The sequence below is a fragment of the Plasmodium coatneyi genome, chromosome 9, assembly GCF_001680005.1.
Source record: "Plasmodium coatneyi strain Hackeri chromosome 9, complete sequence".
Classification (NCBI taxonomy): domain Eukaryota; phylum Apicomplexa; class Aconoidasida; order Haemosporida; family Plasmodiidae; genus Plasmodium; species Plasmodium coatneyi.
In genome coordinates this window covers 1,150,694-1,175,456 of record NC_033564.1, presented here as the reverse complement: position 1 = coordinate 1,175,456, position 24,763 = coordinate 1,150,694, and the positions used below count along the sequence as shown (strand labels likewise).

Below are 24,763 nucleotides of genomic sequence, written 5' to 3'. Positions count from 1 at the left end.
CCGTCACATTTTTCGGTTCACATTTTTGGCATTTCATCGCTAGGTGAACAGTATAATATACATCATTGCCTAGCCCGTATAGGTGAAAAGGAAGATGTCGCATATAACCTGAACGTTGTACGCACCCATCCATTAAGATAGGCACCACTTTGTGCCACTTACGTTACTTTCCCTTGTCCGAAGCTCGCAACCAGAAATATAAACTTAATCGCGCGTCCATCATTTTTAGAATCGCTTCCCCCACCTTAAATTACTGTCGAAGCATGCACTATTCCGACGTTGCCTTCTGTCTACATGGTGAGGGGCACCAGACGCGAACATCTGTGTGATTGTACCACTTGTCCATTTACATTTTAAGGGTTACCCTTTCCGTTCTTTTAACCCCCCTTCTTGGAGTTCCGGTGGCTACAAGCAGAGAGGAAATATGTACAGACTGCTGCCACGTGTATGTGCTGTGGGGGGTGCATCTCATAGGTATGTTACTAACCCCGCTCCGATATCGCATGTGTACCCTTTTGGGGAAATAACTCCACTGCCCCGCTTCCTCCGTGGTAACCCCCCTACACACCAATACGAAACCATTCTTTTATACGCCGCTATTTTGAGGGATCATCATTCGTTTAAAGATAATTGTTAAAAAAAAAAAAAGGAAGGAAAGGAAAGGTCTTTGCTTCTCTTCACTCTCGTACGTGTCCATAATAAGGAGAAATGATGATGCTTCCCAAACGTGCAGGTGTTCAAACCAAAAAAGACAAATAACTAATGGAACATATTATTGACGCGTGAGTGAGATTTTACATACAACTTTTGTTGTCCCCCTAAGATGGGACAAAACAAACAAGGCAATACACGGGTACAACATTCTTCGCGGGCAAAGGAAGATGGTTAACCATACAATGTGTGTGTTCTTGCCTCCTTTGGGAAATTTTTCACTACGCCCAGCACGGAGTCAAAAAGGTGATATGCGTTGCCAAAGATGGATCCACCCCCTGAGGGGGATATCTTCTTCACTACGTTCACACCGCAAGGCACAGAAAGGCACACTTTATTTTATTATAATATTTTACATTTTACTGATGGTGATAAGTTTCTTTTGTTTGGGTCTCAGTGGACGGAACGAAGAAAGGACATGGAGTGAAGAGGGGATGTCCAGCCACTCGACACGTAGCACAGCAACGTCAGGACTATCCTTTATACACTACACTGGAAAGGGTGGGCCATAGTACTTAAAATGGGGATGTCCATGGGGGAACGCTCACGCGAAAGAGAACAGATAAAAAGACATGCAAATTGGAAGTAAATGTAAACGTCGAAAAAAGTATACTCCATCACGGAAGCCACCATTCTCCCCCTCGCGCTTAGATCACCCCTTCAACTCCAGTATCTTCCCTATGGCTATGGTTTTGCCTTGATCCCGCAGGGTAAACCTTCCCAGTTGAGGAAGCTTGTCATACACTTCTATGCACACCGGGTTGGAGAGCAAAAAGTGGGCAGTAACGATGCAGTCATTTTTAATAAATTTGGGTTTTATTTTTTTCTTTTTCGACTTTTTATCTATAACTTCGAGCATGTCCAGGAATTGAATTTCCTCACAAGTGGTGTGGGCGTGGAAGATACAGAAGTATCCCGCTGTGATGATTGGCTTGTGTTCAAGTAACTCCACAATGGCTACTCGTCCAATAAACTCACTAACAACGGAGCAGGGGTTCAAAGAATCACACAAAACGAATCCTTTGCTTATTTGATCCTCTTCTACGCCTAACAACTTCACGCGAACATTTTCCCCAGGCTTAGCATAAGGAACTTCATCATCCTCCAAGTACACATTCAGCACTTTGACTTTTAACTTATTTGGCATGAGGGTACAACTCATGTTATTTCCATACAAGGTTCCTGATTCGATTTTCCCAATGGCTATGATCCCGTTGTCTTTGTATCCTTCCAAGAGGGGGATTCTTAGAGGTCCCTTTTCATCCCAGGGGGGGGGTGATAATGTGTTTAGAATTTGAAACAGGGTGGGCTTAGATGTATCATACCAACTACCCCTTGGATCATAAAGCTTGGAGTTCTTATCGGAGACATGGTCGGAGAGATTCTGTCCGGTGAGTCCTGAGATGGGTACGAAGAACACATCCTTGTTTATGTTATACCCGCACGATTTTATAAAGGGGGTTATTTTCTTTTGTATTTCGTCGTAGCGGGCTTCGCTCCAGTTGCACGTGGGGTCGTCCATCTTGTTGATGGCAACGATGAGTTGGTTTATTCCTACAGGGGGGGAAAAAGGACATGGCATGAGGAGCATCCGCACTGTAAGTACAGTAAGGGTTGTGCTGATGACGCGTGCCTGCTTTTGCGTTGGACCTCCTCCTTGTTACTTACCTAGCGTCCTCGCTAGCAATGTGTGTTCACGTGTTTGGCCTCCTCGCTCGAAACCCGTCTCGAACTCCCCCTTACGAGCAGAAATGATCAGCACACCGATGTCAGCCTGTGCCGCACCACTAATCATATTGGGAATAAAATTCTTATGCCCCGGGGAATCCAAAATTGTAAACCTCCTGTCTTTGGTTTCAAAGTGAGCTCTGCCCACTTCGACAGTTTTTCCCTTCTGTCTCTCCTCTTCATTGATATCCATAATAAACGCCAAAAACCAGCTCTCTCTATTTTTCTCCTTGGCCTCTCTTTCATACTTTTCTATGGTTCTATCATCGACGTACCCCAGAATGTAAAGGATGTTTCCACAGGCAGTTGACTTGCCTGCATCTACGTGTCCAATAAAAATAATGTTTAAATGTTGTCTGGGATCGACCTCTATCAAATTGCTTTTTGTTTGTACAGCTTTTTCTCCTTGATTTGGGGTACCTTCCGTTTTGCTCGCTTGTGATTGACTTTCCATATGGCCACTTTCACCTGCTCCCGGTGGTAATGTCTGCAGTGCCTTTTGACCTTGCTTCTCTTTTATCTTCTGTTGTACCTTCTGCTCCACTTGCTCCCGCAATTTCCTTATGCTGGATGTATCCTGCTTGCGGCCTGTCGCTATGCTTCTTCTCGCTATACAGAGGTGATTCGTCCCATTATACTCCCTCATGCAGAAGTCATCTATGTTTGTCTGGACCTTATAAACCTTTTCCATATATTCTTTATATTTATGAAGACAGTCGAGGCCAGCTTTCTTTATTTCTCCCTCTATAAATGATCAGTCCTGTGAATAGTCGTAGAGTACCCTTAACTGATCGAGCTCCGTTGCACTTACATCAGGATATACACTTGGGCATTTCTGCATACCTGAATACATTTGTACTTTGGGCAACGCTTCATGAATTTTTTTGCATAACTTCAGAGAACACTTCACTCTTCTGTCCGCACATTTTCCACACTTCCTGCCCTAGCCAATAATAAAAATGCTGACAATACATAGATTTTTCTGTTCTGCTCTTCCTATTTATGTGGCACAAGACATTCATGATTCCTTCTACTTCACGCGTTAGTTCCACATGTACACCAAGCACACTTTCTAAGGCGGTCTTCGTTTTGCCATATTCACCATTACATGCATTACTCTCCTTTCTTGCTGCTGTCTCAAACTCATCATACCGGGATTGTACACTCTTCCCCTTTATACAATTTCCCTGTGTATGTTAGAAGTAATATAGATGAACTATGTGTGGTATACATAAAAATTAAGGGTACAATATTAGGAACACTCTATTCACACTTTTTTTCTTCTTACCAATTCTGACATTTTCTACTTTTTTCTGTTGCCGTAATATTTTGACTTATAGGACCTTTACTCTAATATGTGCCTACTCCTGGAATACATTTTCCTTTGAATTGTATACTTAACTATTCCTTCATTCTATTTATATGTACTTATGGTTCTACATTAAATTCTAACTTTCACCCCTTATAGCAGATATTTCCTTATTATTTGACTTAATTATAACACATGACCACATGTACTGAATTTCTGCTTATATATATTATTCACTCATAATAGGCTTCCTTCATAATTTAAAAAGTCGTCCATAATAAAAATATAAGAATGGAAGGAAACCATATATTTTTAACTCCTACACTTACACAATATTCTGTTCCTTCCATTCTGTGAGCATTATAATTCTATATATATATTACTTATTTTGTACATATGAACCTAATTTTTTTTTCCTAAAACATTGTACTCCTCCTATACTTTAAATTCGTATTATACTGTTGCTTACATTTTCACTATAGGTAATTATTCATTTGTATTATATAATTCACAAATTAAAAAGGATTCCTCACTCCACCTTACATCGTGCACAGTAAAGATGTTTACATTATTAATTTACCTTCAATCTTACATTTATTCATGCGCACACAAAATACATGGTTCCTTCCCTTTTCTTTTTTTTGAAATTTTTCCTTTTTTTTTCAATTTCTTCTCACATTTTTCTTTTTGCAATTTTTTCTGTGTGACAAAATTTATATTAGGGCATTTCTTTTTTAAGCAATTTTCCTTTGACACATTTTTTGTGACAAATTTATATTAGGGCATTCTTCTTTTGGACGATTTTTTTAGACAATTTTTTTCTGTGTGACCAATTTATATTAGGGCAATTCTTTTTTGGACAATTTTTTTTTTTGGGGGGGCAATTTTTTTCTGTGTGACAAATTTTTGTTAGGGCATTTCTTCTTTTTTTTTTGGAGAAAATTTTCTTTTTTCTTTTTTAATATTATGAATTAATTTAATTTAATTTAATTTTTTTACTTTTTTTTTGTGCAATTTTTTCTGTGTGACAAATTTATATTAGGGCAATTTTTTGGACATTTTTTCTTTGTGACAAATTTATATTAGGGCATTCTTCTTTTTCTCCTAATTTTGACTAATGTTATACCTAAATTATACTAAAATAAAGCGGAAGACGCAGCTTCCTCTCTATTTCATGTAAACGTCGTTATTCCCGTTTTGTGTGAACTGCACATCTAAAAGATGTGTATAACATAAAAGAAGGGGGGTTAGAACCACTGCGGACACACCCTCGCGTCACCTTCGCGAAGCCCGCACAAATTATCGCAAATGTGTAGCACTTTTCAAAAGTCCATAATTAGAACTTTAAGGAGAAGGAAAAAAAAAATTATTAAAGTACAAAAAAATTATTAAGGTAAGAAAAGTTATGAAGGTAAAAAACTTATAACAGAAAAAAACTTTAATGAACATATATTTTGGATCTTCAATAAAAACGAATTTACCAAACAAATAGGAATGTATTAAAGAGTTCTTTACACCTATATTAATTACACATGAACGTAAACAATTTAATACAATACAAAACGAAAAAAAAGGAAAAAACACCCCCATATAACAAAAAAAAAAATTTTACGCAGTTTCTCGCATATATACATGTGGAAAAAATCAACACACGCATGAACCATGTGAAAAGGTGAAAAAAAAAAAAAAAGAGGCACTCCTTATTCCTTAAATTCGCCTCATTCCCAATGTGTTAGGAACACTAATGAAAAAAAAAAATTCCAAAGAGATGTGTGTTGTTCATTGAATAAAATCCACTTAATAGGTTTCTGCCGTCCATATTTTCTATATAAGTTATTTTTTATATGAATATTTTCTACATTACCCCACTTCCTAATATTTAGATGTCTCTCACGGGCTTCTACTCCATGAGGAATGTTCTATTCAAATGTAAATAATATCCTATATTTTTGAATAGAAACAAAAAAATTTACTACACCCTAAAATTCGGAATCTGAACTTGGAACCTGTTCCTGAGAAACACCTTCCCTAGGAACATCAACCATAGAAACTTGTTCCGTAGGAACAAAGTATATCTCCCTGAACCCGGAATCCGAACTTTGAACCTGTTCCTTAAGAACAAAGTCGTCCTCCCTAAACCCGGAATCTGAACTTGGAACATCCTTCGTCAGGAACAAAGTCTTCCTCCCTAAACCCGGAATCTAAACATTGAACCTGTTCCTCAGGAATATTTATGAGAGGAACTTGTTCCTTAGGAACATTTTCTCCTTTTACAAAGTTCCTTCCCATAAATTCATGAACAATAATTTGTAGAAAGTCTTCCTTCGTCGAATGAAGATCCCCTTTTTGATATTCGTCCAACACTTGTAAATGAATATCAATAATCGTGCGGCGACGTACACCACCACCACTACCACGCCTATGAGCCCGTTTTTTTCTTCCTCTTTGTGGTGTTGATCTTTGTTGTCTGCGTTCCTTTACTAAGGTATATGCATGTGGACCATCTGCCTGGTCGTCCACATGATCAAGGAGTTTTTCTTCTGAGGGGGGAGAGATTAACTGTTCCTCTCTTCTATGACGTCTTCTTTTTTTACCGAGGAAGAAATACTGCGGAAAAAAGGGAAGGAAAGAGTAATTTTTAGGGTGCCAAATGTTGCCCTTAAGACCAAAGTATTCATTATAACGGAAGTGTGAATTTCACATTCAGTACAAAATGTTTATTTTGATTGAAGTGTGTTATTTTCTTATTTTTTTTTTTTTTTTTTTTTTTCTTTTCTCTGTTCTTTTCTTTTTTTCCCTTTTTTTTTTTTCTTACCTTCCAAAGCAAGTAGGTCATAGCAGAAAGACCAAGGAACACAGGAGCCAAAGGAAGGTACGGGATAAGGAGGTCGGAAGGGGATGGTGATCCATCTTCCCCTGCTTTTGGTAAGGATGTTCTTTTTGCTCGTGGTAATGATGGTGCTTGCTGAGGTGATGACGATGATGGTCTTCTTGGAGGTGGAGGAGGGGGTGGTCGAGCTGGAAGGACGGGGGATGTGGGTGCTTGGGGTTGGAGTTCTTGGACAGGATTGGGGGTTGCTACGTCGACGCTGGAGCCACCAGCAGAAGCTGGTAGTTGGGGATCTTGGTCTGGATCACTATTGCCATGAGTTGGTCCTGATCCACCTTGGGGTTGACCTTCGGCAACAGTATTAACTTGCGTAGTTTTATCATCTCCACCTAAGGAATAAATGTAGGGCAGGAGAACGTTAATTTACAATGGGGTCAAAAATGTGCTATGAAACGAAACTGTTGTGGGTGCACCTTTGTGGACGCTCTCTGGAGTATTTTTTCTTCTTTTTTTTTTTTTTTTTTTTTTCTTTCTTTTCTTTTTTTTTCTTTTAATATTAATTTTTTTTTTTTTTTTTTTAATTTTTTACACTTTTTGCTTTTTTCACTTTTTTCCTTTTTAATTTTTTCTTTTTTCGTTGTTATATTTTAAATTTTTTATTTCTTTATTTTCTAATTTTCTTATTTTTTTGATGAACGTTATGGGCTGCACACATTTTTTAGAGTGCTTATTTTTTTTTTTTTATTATTATTACCTGAAGCTTGGCCATCTGGGGAAGAAATCTGTGATGGAGTTTGGGAATTTATGGGACTTGTAGGTGAAGGATCAGGAGGTAGTTGAATCCTATCTTTCTGTACATGAACATTACCCATTGTACTACCTGCAGCGCCAACAGGACCACCCTGTCCACGTTTAGCTTCAAGGTCCTCATTAGGCGGAGGAGGAGCGGACGGTTCTGCTGAAGAATCATCATCGTCAAGAGGAAGACATGCACTAAGATCAACGCCAGCATCAACAACCCCCGCAGAGCAATCTACAGTTGGAGTCTTACCTCCTCCACTATGATCGTTGGTTGGTTTCGTAGTTGCTGGTTTAGTGGCGGCTGGTTTGGCAGCTTGTGGTTTTGGACATATGTTATTTATTTCAGTCAGAGATGGCTTTACTTGTGGATCCTTGTTCGTCGTTAGATCCAGCATTTTACCCAACTTATTCTGTATATTTTGTCTGTCCCCTTCGCAACGTGCGCTTGCTCCCATATTCAGCAGATCATCCTTCACGTGTAGCGTGCAACCAAAATTTTCTTCCCTCTTGCAAGTAACACAATTATTATCTTTATTACATGGAGATGTTTCTTTCTTAATTTCTTCACTTTTTTCAAAGGCATGGTCTATGCCCTCCTTTGCTTCATTACATGTTTTTTTTATTCTATCAGCGTACACATTCAGGAAAGCGCATCCCATAGTTCGATCAAATTGTTGGTTGTTCTTCTTTTTTTTCGCAGCATCTTTATCCCTCCAAGTCCCAGTTTCCTGAGAATTATATACATGCTCTAACCCCCTAGTAATATATTGACATGCCTTTTTTTCTGCACTATCTGGCCCTCCAATTGTATTGCAATATAGGTCCATTTTCTCGTTATTATTAGTCATAGCAGTGGACAGACTCCTCAATACACGTCCAACGTCCTCCGCTCCCCAAAATGTACACTGTGAAAATAAAAGAAGGCAGAAGAAACGGGATATATGTGTATGTATACTTAAAGTGAGTACACGATTTATGGTCACCATTCCGAAGCATATTTATAGGGTGCCTGTTTCAATGAAATGACCTTGACACTAATGATAATTAATGTTCCCTTACCCAGTCTTGTTTCGAACTGTCTGAATTTTTTCTGTCCTCAAACCATTTAACTGTTACACATTGTGCACGATTGCATAAGTTATTTGTAGAACTTATAGTATTTAGAGTTGTCTTTATTTTACCATCACTGTTGAGCAGCCCATCCACTTTTTTCTTTACATCATCTTTGTCTATCTCGCACATTTCTGGCTTCCAGAGACTTTTATTTATGTCCAATTTACAAGTTCCATAGTTTTCCTCCCGTTCACACACTGCACAATTACCATTCTGCTTATCCAAACACCATACCTCCTTCTTTGTATTTCCTTTCTTAAATGCTTCTTTTATGGTATCTTCCGTGATACAAGTAGGATTCTTTTCTTTCAATTTGTCCGCATAAGCATTCAGGAATACGCAGTACATGGTTTGCTTAAATATTCTGGTATTCCTATCCATACTACTACCTCCACTTCGGACACCATATATATATTTTAATCCTCGAACAATATAATTACAAGCTTCCTTTTGTGCTTTACTCAGTGTAGTGTTCTTCCCATCAATTTTCTCGCACAAAGTATGGACCTCCCGGTCACCCCCTGCTATTTTTTCAGACAGACCTGTCAATTTTCCTTTGACGTCCGTATTCCAGAATGTACACTGTGCAAATAAAGGGGGGGTGGAACATATATGTGTATACTCCATGTGTATGTGCACATATAGGGTCCATGGGAGGTTTCTTTCCTCTTTTTTTTTTTTTTTTAATTATAATGTATGGAGAATATTATTCCTTCTTATGATATTAACCAGAATGGACAGTGATGTTTCTCACTTACCCAGTTTTGTTCCCCTATGCTAGGAGATTTCCTGTCTTTAAACCATTTTGTTGTTACGCACTTGGTGCGTTCACATAAGGTAGGTTCCTTCGTGCAGTCCTTGCCTATAAGAAAAGAAGAATGAGGAAGGATTACGATGGAAGAATGAGTAGAAGTAGTAGTGTAATAGTTGAGTTTTATGGTACACAGTGGTGGAACATTGGTTTCTGGTGTGTCTGGTGCCCCTTTCGCTGATTCTTTAGACATTGTTGTCGTATTTTTTCCTTACATATTTCTTCCATGGTTTCCTGTATGTCCCCTTCCTTCTTTTGGAGAAGCTTATTTAATTCATTCTCTAGAGTCTGTCCATTTATTTGACATTTTTTATATTCTTCCTTCTGACACACTTGACAGTTATTATGATCCTTGCATGGAACTGTTTCATTTTTAATTTGTTCACTTTTCTTAAAGGCTTCATTAATGCCTCTCTCAACATCACAATTCCCTTTCTTCTTCGCTTTTTCTTTTAATTTATCCACATAATCGTTCAGTAGAACACATTCCATAGTTCTTTTAAATCTTTGGTCATTCTTGGCCCTATCGTCCGTCCGTCCGTCGCCTGTCTGAGTGCTATATATATGATGCAGTCCCCTAGCAATGAACTTGCACACTTCCCTTTCTGCAAAAGTCACTACATTATTGTTCCATCTATCGTCATTGCAATAACTGTCCGCCTTCGTGTCCGCCTTAGATATTGCATCTACTAGTGGATCAACCCTGTTCCCTACATCCCTCCACATTTGATCCTACACAAGCAAAAGAAGGGGAAGGAAGGAGCACATATATATGTATTTTTTGTACCCATATGGAATGTCATTTCACTCTTACATGAACATATATAGATTTGTCTATATACTGATTATGTTGTCCTTAACTATAATGGACAGTATTGCTCATTTACCCAGTCGGGATTCCCTCCCTTGTCCGTATGGTACTGATTTGTTACACATGTTACGCGTTCACATAAGGTCTTTTTTTCCTTGCAGTCATTGTCTATGAAAGGAAAAGAATGGAATATATCAATGGTAATGGGGTGATGTTAGAATAACGATACACTGGGGCGGTGGTGGTACAACCTCCGCCCATTGTGGTGTCCACCCTTCCTTATTGTTGTTGTTGTTCCCTATTTTTATTTGGTTATAAGAGTAATCTTTTTATAGGATTTACCTGGTGGAGATGGTGGTGGAGGAGGTACCGCTGTTTTCTGCCTCTTTTCTTCTTCTTCTTCTTCTTCTTCTTCAATCTCTTCTTTCATTTTCGTTATTACATCCTTCTTTTGCATTATGTCCTCTAGAATTTTTTTATCCTTCTCTTCCATTTGCAATTCCTGGTCCCCTACTTTTGCTTTTCCTTCCTTATATGTAACATTACATTTCCCCCTTCCAACTGTACATTCAAACCTCTTTGGTATGTTCTTCATTTTGTCATCTACACCTTTTTCCTTCAATGCTTTTATTACTTCTTTCACTTCGCTCATATTTTGCATGCTGAGGGCGTTCTTTGCACTTTTGTATTCACACCTTTCATAGTTTCCATCATCCATCATCATACGCCACATACCATCCATTGCTTTATTTATGTAGAAATTCTCGAATGTCATTGGACAAATCATGCTTTCATAGTAGTATAACCATAAGTTCAATATAGAACACTTTGCATCTGGCATCATGCTCTTCCAATTTATTTGTACAGTTTTCGTATCAATATTTTTCCTTGATGCATATTCCCAATTTCTTACTAGAACTTTGCAGAATTCAGTTTCCATACATCCTTTATACATTTTAAATTCATCTTCTATCTGATCCTCCTGGCACCATATATACAATGCTTCTAAGTTTCCCTCTAATTTATTTTCATCCACACTGCTTGAGTATACTTCGAACATTTCCACTATTTCATCTAAACTTGCTACCTACAAATAAATATATCATACATGTATTCCCTTATTCTCTATACATCCTATTCCGCTTTCCACTTTATATACTTTCACATTACTCTTGCATGGATGTACACCTCTCATCTATTATACCCTCATACACTCTGTGTCGCACTTACATTCCACCCTCTGATTATTTCCTCCACAGACCTTGTTCCTGCTTTCTTCGTTGGTGCCATTTTTCACTCTTCGTCTATATTTTCCTTATATATATGGAGAATCTTTCATATGGAGGCTCCCATTTTATACTCCTTATATTATGACAGCGTACATACTACATTCTTTACAATTGTTTTATATTTTACTCCATGATATATCCATACTTTCCTTTCCTTCCTTTTTATTTTTGTAATTCCCTTAGGACTTTTCAGGGAAGCAAAAATAAAAAGTGGAAAAAAAAGGAATCCAATTATAACCATCCTTTTTCATCCATATATGTATACTACGTGCATAATATACTTGCCACCCTTGCTTTTAACCATACCTCCCTCTTTCCCTCAACGTCCCTGGAATTCATTTGAACTTTAAAGGAAAAAAAAAAAGAAAAAAGAAAAAAAACGACCTTGCTCCTTCCTATGCTTCCTCCTCCTTTTCTTTTCTATTTTCCCTTCTTCCTTATCAACAGAGCAATCTTTGTTCTTCTTATACACTAGATACTTCCAAAAAAAAAAAAAAAATAGAAAGGAAAGAACTATCCACCCTTCCTTTTTTCCTTCCTTCTTTTTTTTTCAACTTTTTCCTTAACTAAGGAATTTTTAAGAATTAATCTAAAAAAAGAAACAAGCCTACCTTTCTATCCTCATGCACTTCATTCTTTTATTAAAAACAAAGAGGGAGAAAGGGAGGAAAGCAACCTTCCGTCTACTATGCACTGTATTCCCTTAAAAAAAAAAAAAAAAGAGAAAAGAAGGAAGCAATTTTCCCTTCCTCTTTCCCTTTCTTCACTTCCCTAGCCTTTCCTTACATACACTATACATTGTTCTTATTAAAAAATAAAAAAAAAACAGAAGAATTAAACACCTTTCTTTCTTCTTTTCCTTTTTTCCTTTTTTCTTTCTGTAAAAAAAAAAAAATAAAAAAAACTTTCTTTCCTTTTATTCCCTCCTTACATTCATTGAAACCAGAGGAGAAGGAACCTAACCTACCACACCATTCTACTCCTTTTTTTTCTTTTCTTCCTTTTTTTCTTCCTAAAAAAAAAACAAAAACAGAAAAATTCTGCGCATGCAACCTTCCTTATTCCCCCCTTTTCCTGTACACCACCTTTCCTTCTGAAAAAAAGAAAAAGAAAGAACACAGAAGGGAGAAGAAAAAAGGGAGGAATTTCCTACCTTCCTACTTTCCCACTTTTTTTTTTTATTTCCACATTCTCTTTTAAAAAAAAAAAGGGGAGGGGAATTATCCACCTTTCTTTCTTTGTTTTTTTTTTTTTTCCTTCCTTCCTTAACCTTCTTTTTCCTTTTGAACCCTTCTGTTTCCTTTATTCCTTATAGTTCCCTCAAAAAAAAAAATGCGAAAGAAAAAAATTTCGTGCATGCATCATTCCCTTTTCGTATAACTTCTATCCATGTACCCTTTCTTTGCATTCTTTCTAAAAAGAAGGAAAGGAGGGAATTACCCGCCCCCTTCCTCTTTCTGTTTTTTTTTTTTTCTTCTTTCTCCCTCTTCACAGTTGGGGTTAAGACGGGGGATGCACACGCGCTATAATGGTGGAGCACTAATTTTTTAGGTGACGAACCTAGCGATGGTGTGTAGCAGCGCGGTTCCACCACGGCGTGGCCTTCCCCCCTCTTCCTCGTATTTGTTACCTCTTCTTGGCGCAGTGCCAACTCGTATGCTGACATGCATGCCAACATACGTCCCTATCATACCTATGTACATACCTGTGTTACACGTGGGCTGTGCCTCCACCATGCGATGACGCAAAAGGGAAGAGGCCACCCACGCACTGTGCCCACTTAGCACATCCTTTTCAATACATGCACATTTTTCAAAATGAAACTTAAAAACATGTTTTTTTTTTAAAAAGCACATTTTTTAAATGACAAAAGGTTGGGCATACAAGCGGGCCCGTAGTGTATTTTTCAATAAAGAATATTTTACCAAACAAATCAAAATAAGCGGAAAATTTTTTTATCGCGGATCCTATTGATCACACATGAAAGTGAGCACTTTCATACAAAACAAAAAAAAAAAAAGGAAAATTATTTACTACACCTAAACCCGGAATGTTAACCATCAACCTGTTCCTTAGGAATACCTTCTGTAGGAACAAAATCTTCCACCCTATACCCGGAATCTGAACTTGGAACCTGTTCTTGACGAATACTTCCCTTAGGAATATGAACCCTAAACCCGGAATTGAACTTGAACATGGAACCCTTTCCTTAGGAACATCTTCCGTAGGAACACCTTCCATAGGAACATTTTCACTAGGAACACCTTCTGTACGAACCAAGTCTTCCTCCCTAACCCCGGAATCTGAACGTTGAACCTGTTCCTTAGAAACACATTCCTTAGGAACAATATTTTCTTCCCTAAACCCGGAATACGAACTTGAGACCTCTTCCTTAGGAACACATTCCATAGGAACAAAGTCTTCCTCCCTAAAACCGAAATCTGAACTTGGAACCCTTTCCTATGGATAGCAAACCCTTTTCCAGGAACAAAGTCTTCCTTCCCTAAACCCGCAATCTGAACTTGGAACCTGTTCCTTAGAAACATCAACCATAGAAACTTGTTCCTTAGGAACATTTTCTTCTTCTATAAATTTGCTTCCCATAAATTCTTGAACCAAAATTTCAAAAAACTCTTCCTTCGTCGAATGCAAATCTTCCCTTTGACATTCGTCTAAGATTTCTAAATGAATATCAATAATGGTACGTCGAACGACAGAGCGACCAACGCCCTGTTTTTTTGGACTCTTCGTTCCCGTTGAAACAGATCTTGGTTGTCTGCGTTTCTTTACTAAGGTATATTCATGTGGACCATCCTGCTGTGTCACACGATCAAGGACTTGTTCCTCTAAGGAAGGAGGACCAGATACTTGATGAGCCCTTCTGTGACGTTTCCTTTTTTTACCGAGGAACAAATACTGCAAAAAAAAACAAAAGAAAAAAGGGAGAAAATGTTTCTTTAATAAAGGTGAAATGTTGTTCACGCAACAATAATTACTACTTCAAAACCCAAGTGCGAAATCCTACATACACCCTAAAATGCGAAATCCTACATACACCCTAAAATGCGAAATCCTACACACACCCTAAAATGCGAAATCCTACAAACACACCCTAAAATGCGAAATTCCGTAACCCTTTTTTTTTTTCTTTTCTTCTTTTTTCTTTTTTTTTTTTTCTTTCTTTCCTTCTTTCTTTCTTTTTTTTTTTTCTTTTTTTTTCTGCGGAATAATTATATATTTTTTTTTTATTCTTTCTTTTCTTTCTTCAGTCTTTCCTTCCATTCTTTCTTTTTTCCCTTTCTTTCTTTTCTTTCTTCTTCTTTTCTTTCTTTTTCTTTTACCTTCCAAAGGAGATAACTGATGACAGAAGTACCAATTAGAACGGGAATTGTAGGAAGGTATGGGGTAAGGAGGTCAATCTTGTCAGTAATTGGGAGTGGAACAGGTGTTACTGAACTTGACTCACCCCCACCACCTCCTCTACCAGAAACAGGAACACCACCAACACCAGCGACCTGCTGTCCAGGACCACCCTGACCACTACTTGGACCAGCTCCACCGTGAACAGTAGGTATAACAACACCAGGGACACCTGCACCTGGCATTACTGGAATACCTGCTCCAGGGACACCTGGGACACCCAGCGGAACTGAACTACCTTGACTACCACCACTTTCACCTGCACCACTAGCAGATGGACTACTACTATGGCTACCAGGTTGACTACCATTTGGACCTGGGACACCAGCTGGACCATGTGCTGGGTGGAGAGGGCTCTCGTCCTGCCCAGAACCATCTGCAGGTCCCCCAGTTGTTGTTGTTTTTTCCTTAACAGTAACATGCTCAGTGTCATTATCCTTCTGCTGAGAAGGACCCGCTAAATCGTCCTCACTATGTTCCGCCTTTGCTAGTAATTTTGGATCAGGTTCTGGAGGAAGGGGCTGTTTCCCTGCTGCTATCACCTGAACATGTGATTCACCTCGATCTTGGAGAGTAGGATGAACTTTACTGTTAGCGCTGCTATCTGCACTAGTCGGTTCCGCAATAGCGGGTGTCGTTGGGGCTGGTTTGACTGCTACTTTGTTAGTTGTGACTGAGTCATGTTGGGGACATATTTTCTCTATTTCTTCCACAACTTGCTTTATTTCCTTCCAATTATTGTCCGCCTTCCCCTTCTCGAACACTTCCTGCACTTTTTCTTCTACATTATCCTTCTTATCTCCTACTGTACAATCTAATTTTTCAAACCTTTCACACTTCTCACAGTTCATGTCTTCATCAGTCTTCTCATCCTTACACCATTCACCCTTATTTTTATTTCCAGCAGTAAAAGCGCCAGTTATATTTTCTTCTGTGATACAAGGTTTGCCCTTATGTTTTTGTTTAAGCAATTTATCTGCATAAGCGTTCAGTAAGATACAAGAGAAAGTTCGATGGAATATTTGGTTATCTTCTATTTTCTGTGCCCCGCCGTCACTGCCCTTTTGAATTTTATATATATGGTGTAAACCCCTAACAATGAATTTACAAGCCTTTTTGTTTGCATTATCCAGCCCATTAATGTTATTACATTCACTGTCAACATCTTGTTTCTCCTGAATCATGTCCTGAGAGAGCCTTCCCAGTTCATTCTTGACGTCCGGATCCCAAAACTTTTTCTACATGCAAGAAAAAGATGGAACATATATATATACATATAGGCATACGTATATAATATATATGTAGACATATATATATTCACAACATGTGATTGTAATTCCCCAATATAAGGGCGTATAATATATGCACACTGTGGATTCCTTTGTTTTTGGCCACACCACACAATGTTGTTCCCTTACCCAAGGTGGCGGCCCATTTCCAGCTCTTCTGTTTTCACCCCACCTATAGTAGATACATTTCAAACGTTCACATAAGGTATCATTTATAGTAGTTAGAGTAGACAGAGTTTGATTTATGTTACTATCACTGGTGAGCATTGTTTCCAATTTGTCCTTTACTTTGGTTTCATTGCTGTCGTTATCGCTCAACTTACAGTCCAAATTCGCTTTCCTCTCACACTTTATACAATCACCCTTACTCTTACCACTCGTCTTTCCCTCCAAACACCACTCACCCATCTTTGCATTCCCTTTCTGAAACATTTCACTTATTTTTTTTTCATCGATAGGACAGATTTGTCCCTTCGTTTTCTCCTGAAGGAGGTCAGCGTAAACATTCAATACAGCACATAACATGGTCTGCTTAAATAATCGGTTATCCTCTGGTTCAGTTCCTTTTTTCCTTTCATCACTTGAATCAACTACAATATTGTAAATATACTTTAATCCTCTGGTAATGTACTTGCATGCCATTCTGTCTTTTTCAGTTATTGAACTATCTGACCATACAGTTTGGTCGCACTGCTTATCTGCATCCGCTGATTCCTCCGTGTTGTTCATTTTCGGGGATATTAATCCTAAGTTCCACTTAACGTCACCATTCTCCATTTTCCACATATCATTCTGTAGGTACGAAAGAAAAGGAAGAAAAAACATATAAACATATCCAGTACCCTAGTAAATTTCTTCCTGACTTCCCCCCTCTAATGTAGACGAACTCGTACGTTCATTTTGCGCCGTCACACTTACGCAGCTTACGTAAAAACTTACAAAGTCAGTCTTCCCCCTATTTGTTTTCCATTTTTGTGCTACACATTCTACGCGCGCACATAAGTCACCGTCACAGGGTGTGTCTGTAGCAGATAGGGAAGGAATGGATAGAAATGGAAGAAAAAGAAGATATATGATTATATATAAAAGAAGAAGGTAAGGCAGTAATGATGGTAGAAATGGTGATGATGATAGTGGTACACCCTTCCCCCCCCCCCTCTTTCGCTCATTCCTTCTTCTCTTTCGTCCTTTCGTCCTTTCGTCCTTTCGTCCTTTCTCTTCCGTCCTTTCTTTTTTTTTTTTTTTCCTTTTTTTTATTTTTGTATGAATACTTTAGATTCATACACCTCCCTAACCAGCTAAACACCAGTCCACATTGTCGTCCTCAACCCTAAAACAGCTAAATACCAGGTCACACTGTTGTTCTTACACATTAAAATCTTAAACCCTAAAATGCGAAATCCTACATTCCTTCACTCATTCATTCACCCTAATTTATTTTGTTTTATTTTATTATCATATTTTCCAATATTTTTTCTAATTTTTTCTTTTTTTCTTTTTTTTTATTTTATTTTCCTTACTCTTTTTGATTCTTTTTTTCTTTTTTTTAATGTAAACCCAAAGGATGCACACTTATTTAGGAGGATGAAAGGAAGGAAAGGAAGGAGAGTTCTAAGGGGAAGGAAAGAAGGGATCTAAGGAGGAGGAGGGAAAGAGGATCTAGGGAAGGAAGGGTCTAAGGAGGAGAAAGGAAAGGGGGGGTCCAAGGAAGGTTGTTGGGAATGCTAGAATGAAGGTTGTTAGGTGAAAGATGGAAGGGGTGTTAGGGGTGCTATGTGGTAGGTGGGTTGTTAGGGATGGTGATAGGTGGTAGGTGGTTTTTTAGGTGGGTGGTAGGGTGGTTGTTAGGAAAATTCTTAGGGGATTGGGGTTGCTTACATTCTTTTATGACTTGTTTCACAACTTGACTTATTTGTTCCTGCATTTGTTCTTGCATTTGTTCCTGCATTTCTAATTCTCCCTGAACTTTTTGAACAATTTCTTCCAGCTGCTGAAACAAGTCTCCTTTATTTTGAACTCCCCCTCCTGCCCCACTACCAGAACTATCACTCCTTTGACTTCCCGCATTCTTGGTTAATTTCATTTGTCCACACCATTCCTCACCGCGAATTTTTGTTAAATTACTTAAAAGAGGATTACTATTTATTAAATTAGATATTTCAGGCAGCATGTCTTTATCTCCCCTATATAAATCAGCATATTTCTTTAAATCACATTTTTTATATTCCCCGTCCTTGCCCCAGGCACCCTCCGCTGCACCCAATATTTGAAATACAAACTCTTCCACATCTTTCACATCACACTTCATATATATACTCATGAGCCATATTTTTAATAAATCACATGGTTTAACATAATAACAACTACTACCCTTATTAATACACTTTCTACCATCATAATTGTCATGGTGGCACTTAGATACTACCCATAAATTCTTCAAAAATACTTTGCAAAAATTTCTGTCCCCTTCAGTGACGTCCCTCCTAATAGTATCCTTATCCATTCCATCGCACGCCCATGCAATCTTCTCGACTTCCTCGAAATTATAATACTCGCTATCTTCTACCATGTGGTTAAAGAATTCTGTGAACCATTCTTCTATGCCCACTGTAAAGAAGGAAGTGTTAAATAATATATGTATATATAGACATATATGCTTTGCAATTCTTCGAATACTTTATTCTAATTGAGTACAAAATAAAGGAATTATTATTAAGCATATGAATTTATTATACACATTAAACAAAGGAAAGGAAGAAATAGTCACACCTTCTTCCCCCTCTTCGAACGTTCCCTCTCCGTCCTTCGGACATTTGTACTGATCCCTTATCTTTTTTCTGATTCTATCTGTTTCTTCCTTTATTTTTTCTAATGTTTTCCCCACTGCTACCTTCGGCAAACTACTACTAGTATCGGCCAACTTCTCTAATTCGTCCTTTTTATTTATACCTAACAGTTTATAAAAATTGTCCTTACCCTTCATTGTTTCTAAGTCCCCTCCTTGCCGCAGATCGTCATCCCCTACGCAATAATTATGCTTCAATATTTTGTCCCTCATTTTTTCATCCTCTTGCTTAATATATTTAACCCAATCTCCTATCTTCTGCCCAACCAGCCTCTGGCCTACAGTGATTTCTTCAAATTCCATTGACTTACATTTCTCATATTTATTCTTAACTTTATATTTTACCATTTTATTTTCCATAACGTCTAGCACATATTCTGCCACTTCTTCAGCTCTGCAGTGTATTCCAAACAGTTTAGCCATTATTACCTTCCCAACTACGCACCTAAGATAAGAATCTACATCCTTTATTTTTTCATTCTTCGGTTCCTCATTTCCTTTTCTTTCGGGTAACTTCATTCCACTCACATAGTAAATAATTCTTAATAAAGCTTTGCACAATTCTTTCTTAATTGTTGTATTCGTCGTTTCCTTTATGTCTTTATCAATGTCTGCACACAGCTTCATCTCTACATGGGAATCCGTCTTTATCCGTTTCCGCAAATCCTCAAACATCTTTTCCATATCCTTCCATACATGTTCCTACAATAATAAATTACCACAAAAAAACGTATATATGTACACACCTTTTACAATCACACTACATTGCAAACCGTATTTTATTATATTACTCTTTCAATATTATGCTACTTTTTTTTCTTCTCTTCATATATATATATAAATTATTACCCCCATTTTGTCCACATTGACCATACCGTGCTTTTTTATCCATCTTGGTAGTAACTTGGATAGAAAATTAAACTGTTTTGTGGTCATTTTCATTTTCTGCTTTGGTTGTTGTTTACTTTCTATATCTTTTTCAATCGTGCTAATTATATCCTCCATCTTTACTGAACCTGTGCCCCCAGGCCCCGCATTTCCCCCTCTATCGAACCCTCCCTGTTCCTCCTTCCTACTGCTCCCCGCCTTACACTCTCGTACCCATGCCAATTTATTCTTAAACCCTATAGGTTTCCCACCGGTCTTTATTTTGTCAAAAATGTGTTTTAAAACACTTTTACCATTTACTTGCATGATGTTCAGTGGTCCATATTCACATACACGACAGTCTCCCACTTGGTTCATCTGTTTGCAGAATTGTTCAAGTTTCCTAAGAGCATGTTTAATAATTTCTTCGGCTTCACAATTTAATTCGTTATACATAGAAAACCATACTCTCATAATGATACATCGTACATACTCCTCCATTTTCCTATCCTGCTCATTCATATTCGGATTCTCTGTTCTTGACATTTCTATTTTCCATAAATTACTTAATATGAAAGTGCACCACTCTTGTTCTTCCTTTGTTATCCGCCTCCCATTTATTGGGGCGCCCACACATGCATCTTTTCCAATTTCCCTATAAGCTTCGTTCACCATAGTCATTCCGCTTAAGAACTGGTCAGCATATCTTGTCAGTTTTCTGAATAATTCTCCCTACAAAAGGAAAAATTCGATGTATACACATTCCATTCTTCCTTTCTACTCTTATACATTATATTTATTGTAATATAAATGCATATATAACGATTCTAATGAACCATATAGAACATTCTAACAATGCTTATATACCGAATCATTCCCCTTTGTCTTTCCATTTGAAGTGTACCAGTTTTTCACTAGCTCCTCAAATTTATTATCTGTAGCCATTTTTCCGCCCACTATTTAATAATTTGGTCATGTATTATATATAAGTGGTCTTATACCAAGTATTACACCTAACCTAATTCCTCCATTCATATTAACACCCCTTCTATGATTGAGTTCCTATTCTTAACATTTCTTTTTCCTCCTTTTTCTTTCTCCTATTCATTTTTAAAAGAACATTATTACGTATTTCCTATATGTTACCTCCGTTATATTATTCTTCTTTTCATTTTGCTTTGTACAATTTTACACTTCCCCTAAATCTTCAACCTCCATAGGGACCGTATTCGTGTGAATTTTGCTGTCACAGAGTAGTATGAGTTCTTCACAGAGCAAAAAATTGTTCACAAAGAAAAAAGAAGAAGAAAGGAATTATTCACCTTCCCTCCTTCCTTCTTTCTTTCTTTTTTCCTTTCAACTCTTCCTTCCTTTTCTCTTCTTTTTCATTCTTTTCTTTCCCTTTTCAAAGAACGAAGTGGCAATCTTCCCGTCCTTCCACCTATACGCTACTTTCTTTTATTAAAAAAGGAAAGAACAGAGAAGGGGAGAAGAAGAAAGAAGAAGCAAGCTTCCATCTTCCTTATCCCTATGCACTACATTCTTCGAAAAAAAAAAAAAAAAAGAGGAAGCAAGAAATTACGTACCTTTCTTTCCTTCTTCTCTCCAATTTTTTTTTTTTCTTTTTTTTCTAAACTTCCTTCCCTTTTATTTCTTTAAAAAAAAAAAAGGGGGAAGAGGAGGAATTATCCACCTCTTCTTTCATTCATTCTTCCTTTTTTTTAGAAGAAAATATTCTCCAAAAAGAAAAAGAAAAAAGTTTTCTAATCTTTTTTTTTCTCTTTTATATATTCTCTTCTTAAAAAGAAGAATAAAAAAAGGAAATAAGAAAAAAGGAATCTTTTTCTTTTTTGTTTTTTTTTTTTATAAATTAAAAAAAAGTTTGTAAAAGGAGGCAAAGAAAGAGAAGGAAAGAGTATGGAATGGTGGTGGTTGGGTAGTTTCCTTCTTCTTCTTCTTTTTAAGAAGAGAATATATAAAAGAGAAAAAAAAAAAAAAAAAAAATTTGGAGAGAAGAAAGGACGGAAAGGTAGGTTATTCCTTCCCTTCTTCCTTTCTTTTGAGAAAGAATGCAGGTGTATAACGAAGAGAAGGAAGGTTAAGGAATCTTTTCTTGGAAAAGGAAAAAGGAAAAATGAAAAAAAAAAAAAAAAAAAAAAGGGATGGGTAACTCTTCTTTTTTCTTAGGAATAATGCAATATATATAAGGAAGAAGGAATGGGAAGGCTGTTTTTTTCTTAGGAAAAAGGGAAGAAAAGGAAAAAGAGAAAAGTTGGATAGTTCTTTCCTTTCTAATATTTTTTCTTTAGAAAGAATGCATTGTATAAGAGAAGAAGGGAGGTTTCCTTTTTTTTAAGGAAGGAAATGGGAAAGAAAAGTAAGAAAGGAAGAAAGAATAAAAAAAGAAAAGAAAAGGTCTTTGCTTTTCACCACTCTCGTACATGTCCATACGAAGGAAAAATGCTGGTACTTCACAAACGTGCAGGTGTTCAAACCGAAAAAGACAAATAACTAATGGGTACATATTATTGACGTGTGAGTGAGATTTTACATACAACTTCTGTTGGCCCCCCCCAGGTGGGACAAAACAAACAAGGCAATACGCGACTACAATATTCTTTGCAAGCAAACGAAGTTGCTTAACCATACAATGTGTGTGTTCTTGCCTCCTTTAGGAAATTGTTCTCTACGCCCAACACGGAGTCAAAAAGGTGATATGGGTTGCCAAAGATGGACCCACCCCGTTAGGGGGTTATCTTTTTCACTACGTTCACGTCGCAAGGCGTAGAAAGGCACACTTTATTTTTTTATTTTATTTTACTTTTTACTGATGGTGATAAGTTTCATTTGTTTGGGTTCCAGTGGACAGAACGAAGAAAGGACATGGAGTGTAGAGGGGATGTCCAGCCACTCGATACGGAGCACAGCAACGTCAGGACTACCCTTTATACACTACACTGGAAAGGGTGGGGGATAGTACTTAAAATGGAGGTGTCCATGGGGGAACGCTCACGCGAAAGAGAAAAGATAAAAAGACATGCAAATTGGAAGTAAATGCAAACGTCGAAAAAAGTATACTCCGCCACGGAGGCGACACAATAATCTTCCCTCTGTGACCAGACTTTTCTTCCCCCCCTCGCGCTCAGATCACCCCTTCAACTCCAGTATCTTCCCTATGGCTATGGTTTTGCCTTGATCCCGCAGGGTAAACCTGCCCAGCTGGGGAAGTTTGTCATACACTTCTATACACACCGGGTTGGAAAGCAAAAAGTGGGCAGTAACAATACAGTCATTTTTAATAAATTTGGGTTTTATTTTTTTCTTCTTCGACTTTTTATCTATAACTTCGAGCATGTCCAGGAATTGAATTTCCTCACAAGTGGTGTGGGCATGGAAGATACAGAAGTATCCAGCTGTGATGATTGGCTTGTGTTCAAGTAACTCCACAATGGCTACTCTTCCAATAAACTCACTAACAACGGAGCAGGGGTTCAACGAATCGCACAAAACGAACCCTTTGCTTATTTGATCCTCTTCTACACCTAACAACTTCACGCGAACATTTTCCCCAGGTTTGGCATAGGGAACTTCATCATCCTCCAAGTACACATTCAGCACTTTGACTTTTAACTTATTTGGCATGAGGGTACAACTCATGTTATTTCCGTATAAGGTTCCTGATTCGATTTTCCCAATGGCTATAATCCCGTTGTCTTTGTATCCTTCTAGGAGGGGGATTCTGAGAGGTCCCTTTTCATCCCAGGGGGGTGGTGACAACGTGTTTAGAATTTGAAACAAGGTCGGTTTGGATGTATCATACCAACTACCCCTTGGATCATATAGCTTGGAGTTCTTATCAGAGACATGGTCGGAGAGATTCTGTCCGGTGAGTCCCGAGATGGGTACGAAGAACACATCCTTGTTGATGTTATACCCGCAGGATTTTATAAAGGGGGTTATTTTCTTTTGTATTTCGTCGTAGCGGGCTTCGCTCCAGTTGCACGTGGGGTCGTCCATCTTGTTGATGGCCACGATGAGTTGGTTTATTCCTGCAGGGGGGGAAAATGACATGGTGTGAGGAGCATCCGCACTGTCAGCATAGTAAGGGTTGTGCTGATGACGAACGCCTGGTTTTGCATTACACCTCCTCCTTGTTACTTACCTAGCGTCCTCGCTAGCAATGTGTGTTCACGCGTCTGGCCTCCTCGCTCGAAACCCGTCTCGAACTCTCCCTTACGAGCAGAAATGATCAGCACACCGATGTCCGCCTGTGCAGCACCACTAATCATATTGGGAATGAAGTTCTTATGTCCAGGGGCATCCAAAATTGTAAACCTCCTGTCTTTCGTCTCAAAGTGGGCTCTACCCACTTCGACAGTTTTTCCCTTCTGTCTCTCCTCTTCATTGATATCCATAATAAACGCCAAAAACCAGCTCTCCCTATTTTTCTCCTTCGCCTCTCTTTCATACTTTTCTATGGTTCTATCATCGACGTACCCCAGAATGTAAAGGATGTTTCCACAGGCAGTTGACTTCCCTGCATCTACGTGTCCAATAAAAATAATATTTAAATGTTGTCTGGGATCGACCTCTATCAAATTGCTTTTTGTTTGTACAGCTTTTTCTCCTTGAGAATCCTCTCCTTGATCTTTTTTTTCTAGGTCCGTGGGGCTATCCTCTTCGTAGTGCTCCACTGGCTGCTCATCACTCATTGTCATTTTTCTTATTTGTTCCTCTACCTCATTCACATTTGGGTTTTCTGTGTTCTCCGTGCCCAGGCAGGAGGAACCGTTGTCTGCGTCATTTTCATTTTGGCTAGCTGGGTCGCCTCCCTGGTAGGCCATTCCGGGGTAGTACGACGGGGCGTTCGCGTTGAAGCTGAAGGGCTCATTATTCATCTGAAGGGGGGAAGTCAACCAACGTGGTGAATGTGCGAAGC

The 24,763-nt window shown here is 38.2% G+C and overlaps 3 protein-coding genes across 3 annotated transcripts; all 3 read right to left on the bottom strand.

The window, feature by feature from the left end:
* Window positions 1-1,363: 1,363 nt before the first annotated feature.
* On the bottom strand, window positions 1,364-3,130 carry PCOAH_00025620 (Translation elongation factor EF-1; the record flags this gene model as incomplete). Its single annotated transcript, XM_020059367.1, has 2 exons — window positions 1,364-2,265; window positions 2,380-3,130. The coding sequence occupies 2 exons, from the start codon at window positions 3,128-3,130 to the stop codon at window positions 1,364-1,366; spliced, it is 1,653 nt and encodes a 550-aa protein (XP_019915114.1).
* A 2,751-nt stretch (window positions 3,131-5,881) lies between these two features.
* Window positions 5,882-14,319, bottom strand: PCOAH_00025610 (SICA antigen; the record flags this gene model as incomplete). Its single annotated transcript, XM_020059366.1, has 5 exons — window positions 5,882-6,355; window positions 7,742-8,268; window positions 8,531-9,046; window positions 9,690-10,035; window positions 13,933-14,319. Coding segments are annotated over 5 exons (2,250 nt in total), but the record flags the coding sequence as incomplete, so codon positions are not given.
* An 8,652-nt stretch (window positions 14,320-22,971) lies between these two features.
* Window positions 22,972-24,722, bottom strand: PCOAH_00025600 (Translation elongation factor EF-1; the record flags this gene model as incomplete). Its single annotated transcript, XM_020059365.1, has 2 exons — window positions 22,972-23,873; window positions 23,987-24,722. 2 exons carry the CDS (start codon window positions 24,720-24,722, stop codon window positions 22,972-22,974), a joined length of 1,638 nt encoding a protein of 545 aa, XP_019914848.1.
* Between the last annotated feature and the right edge of the window lie 41 nt (window positions 24,723-24,763).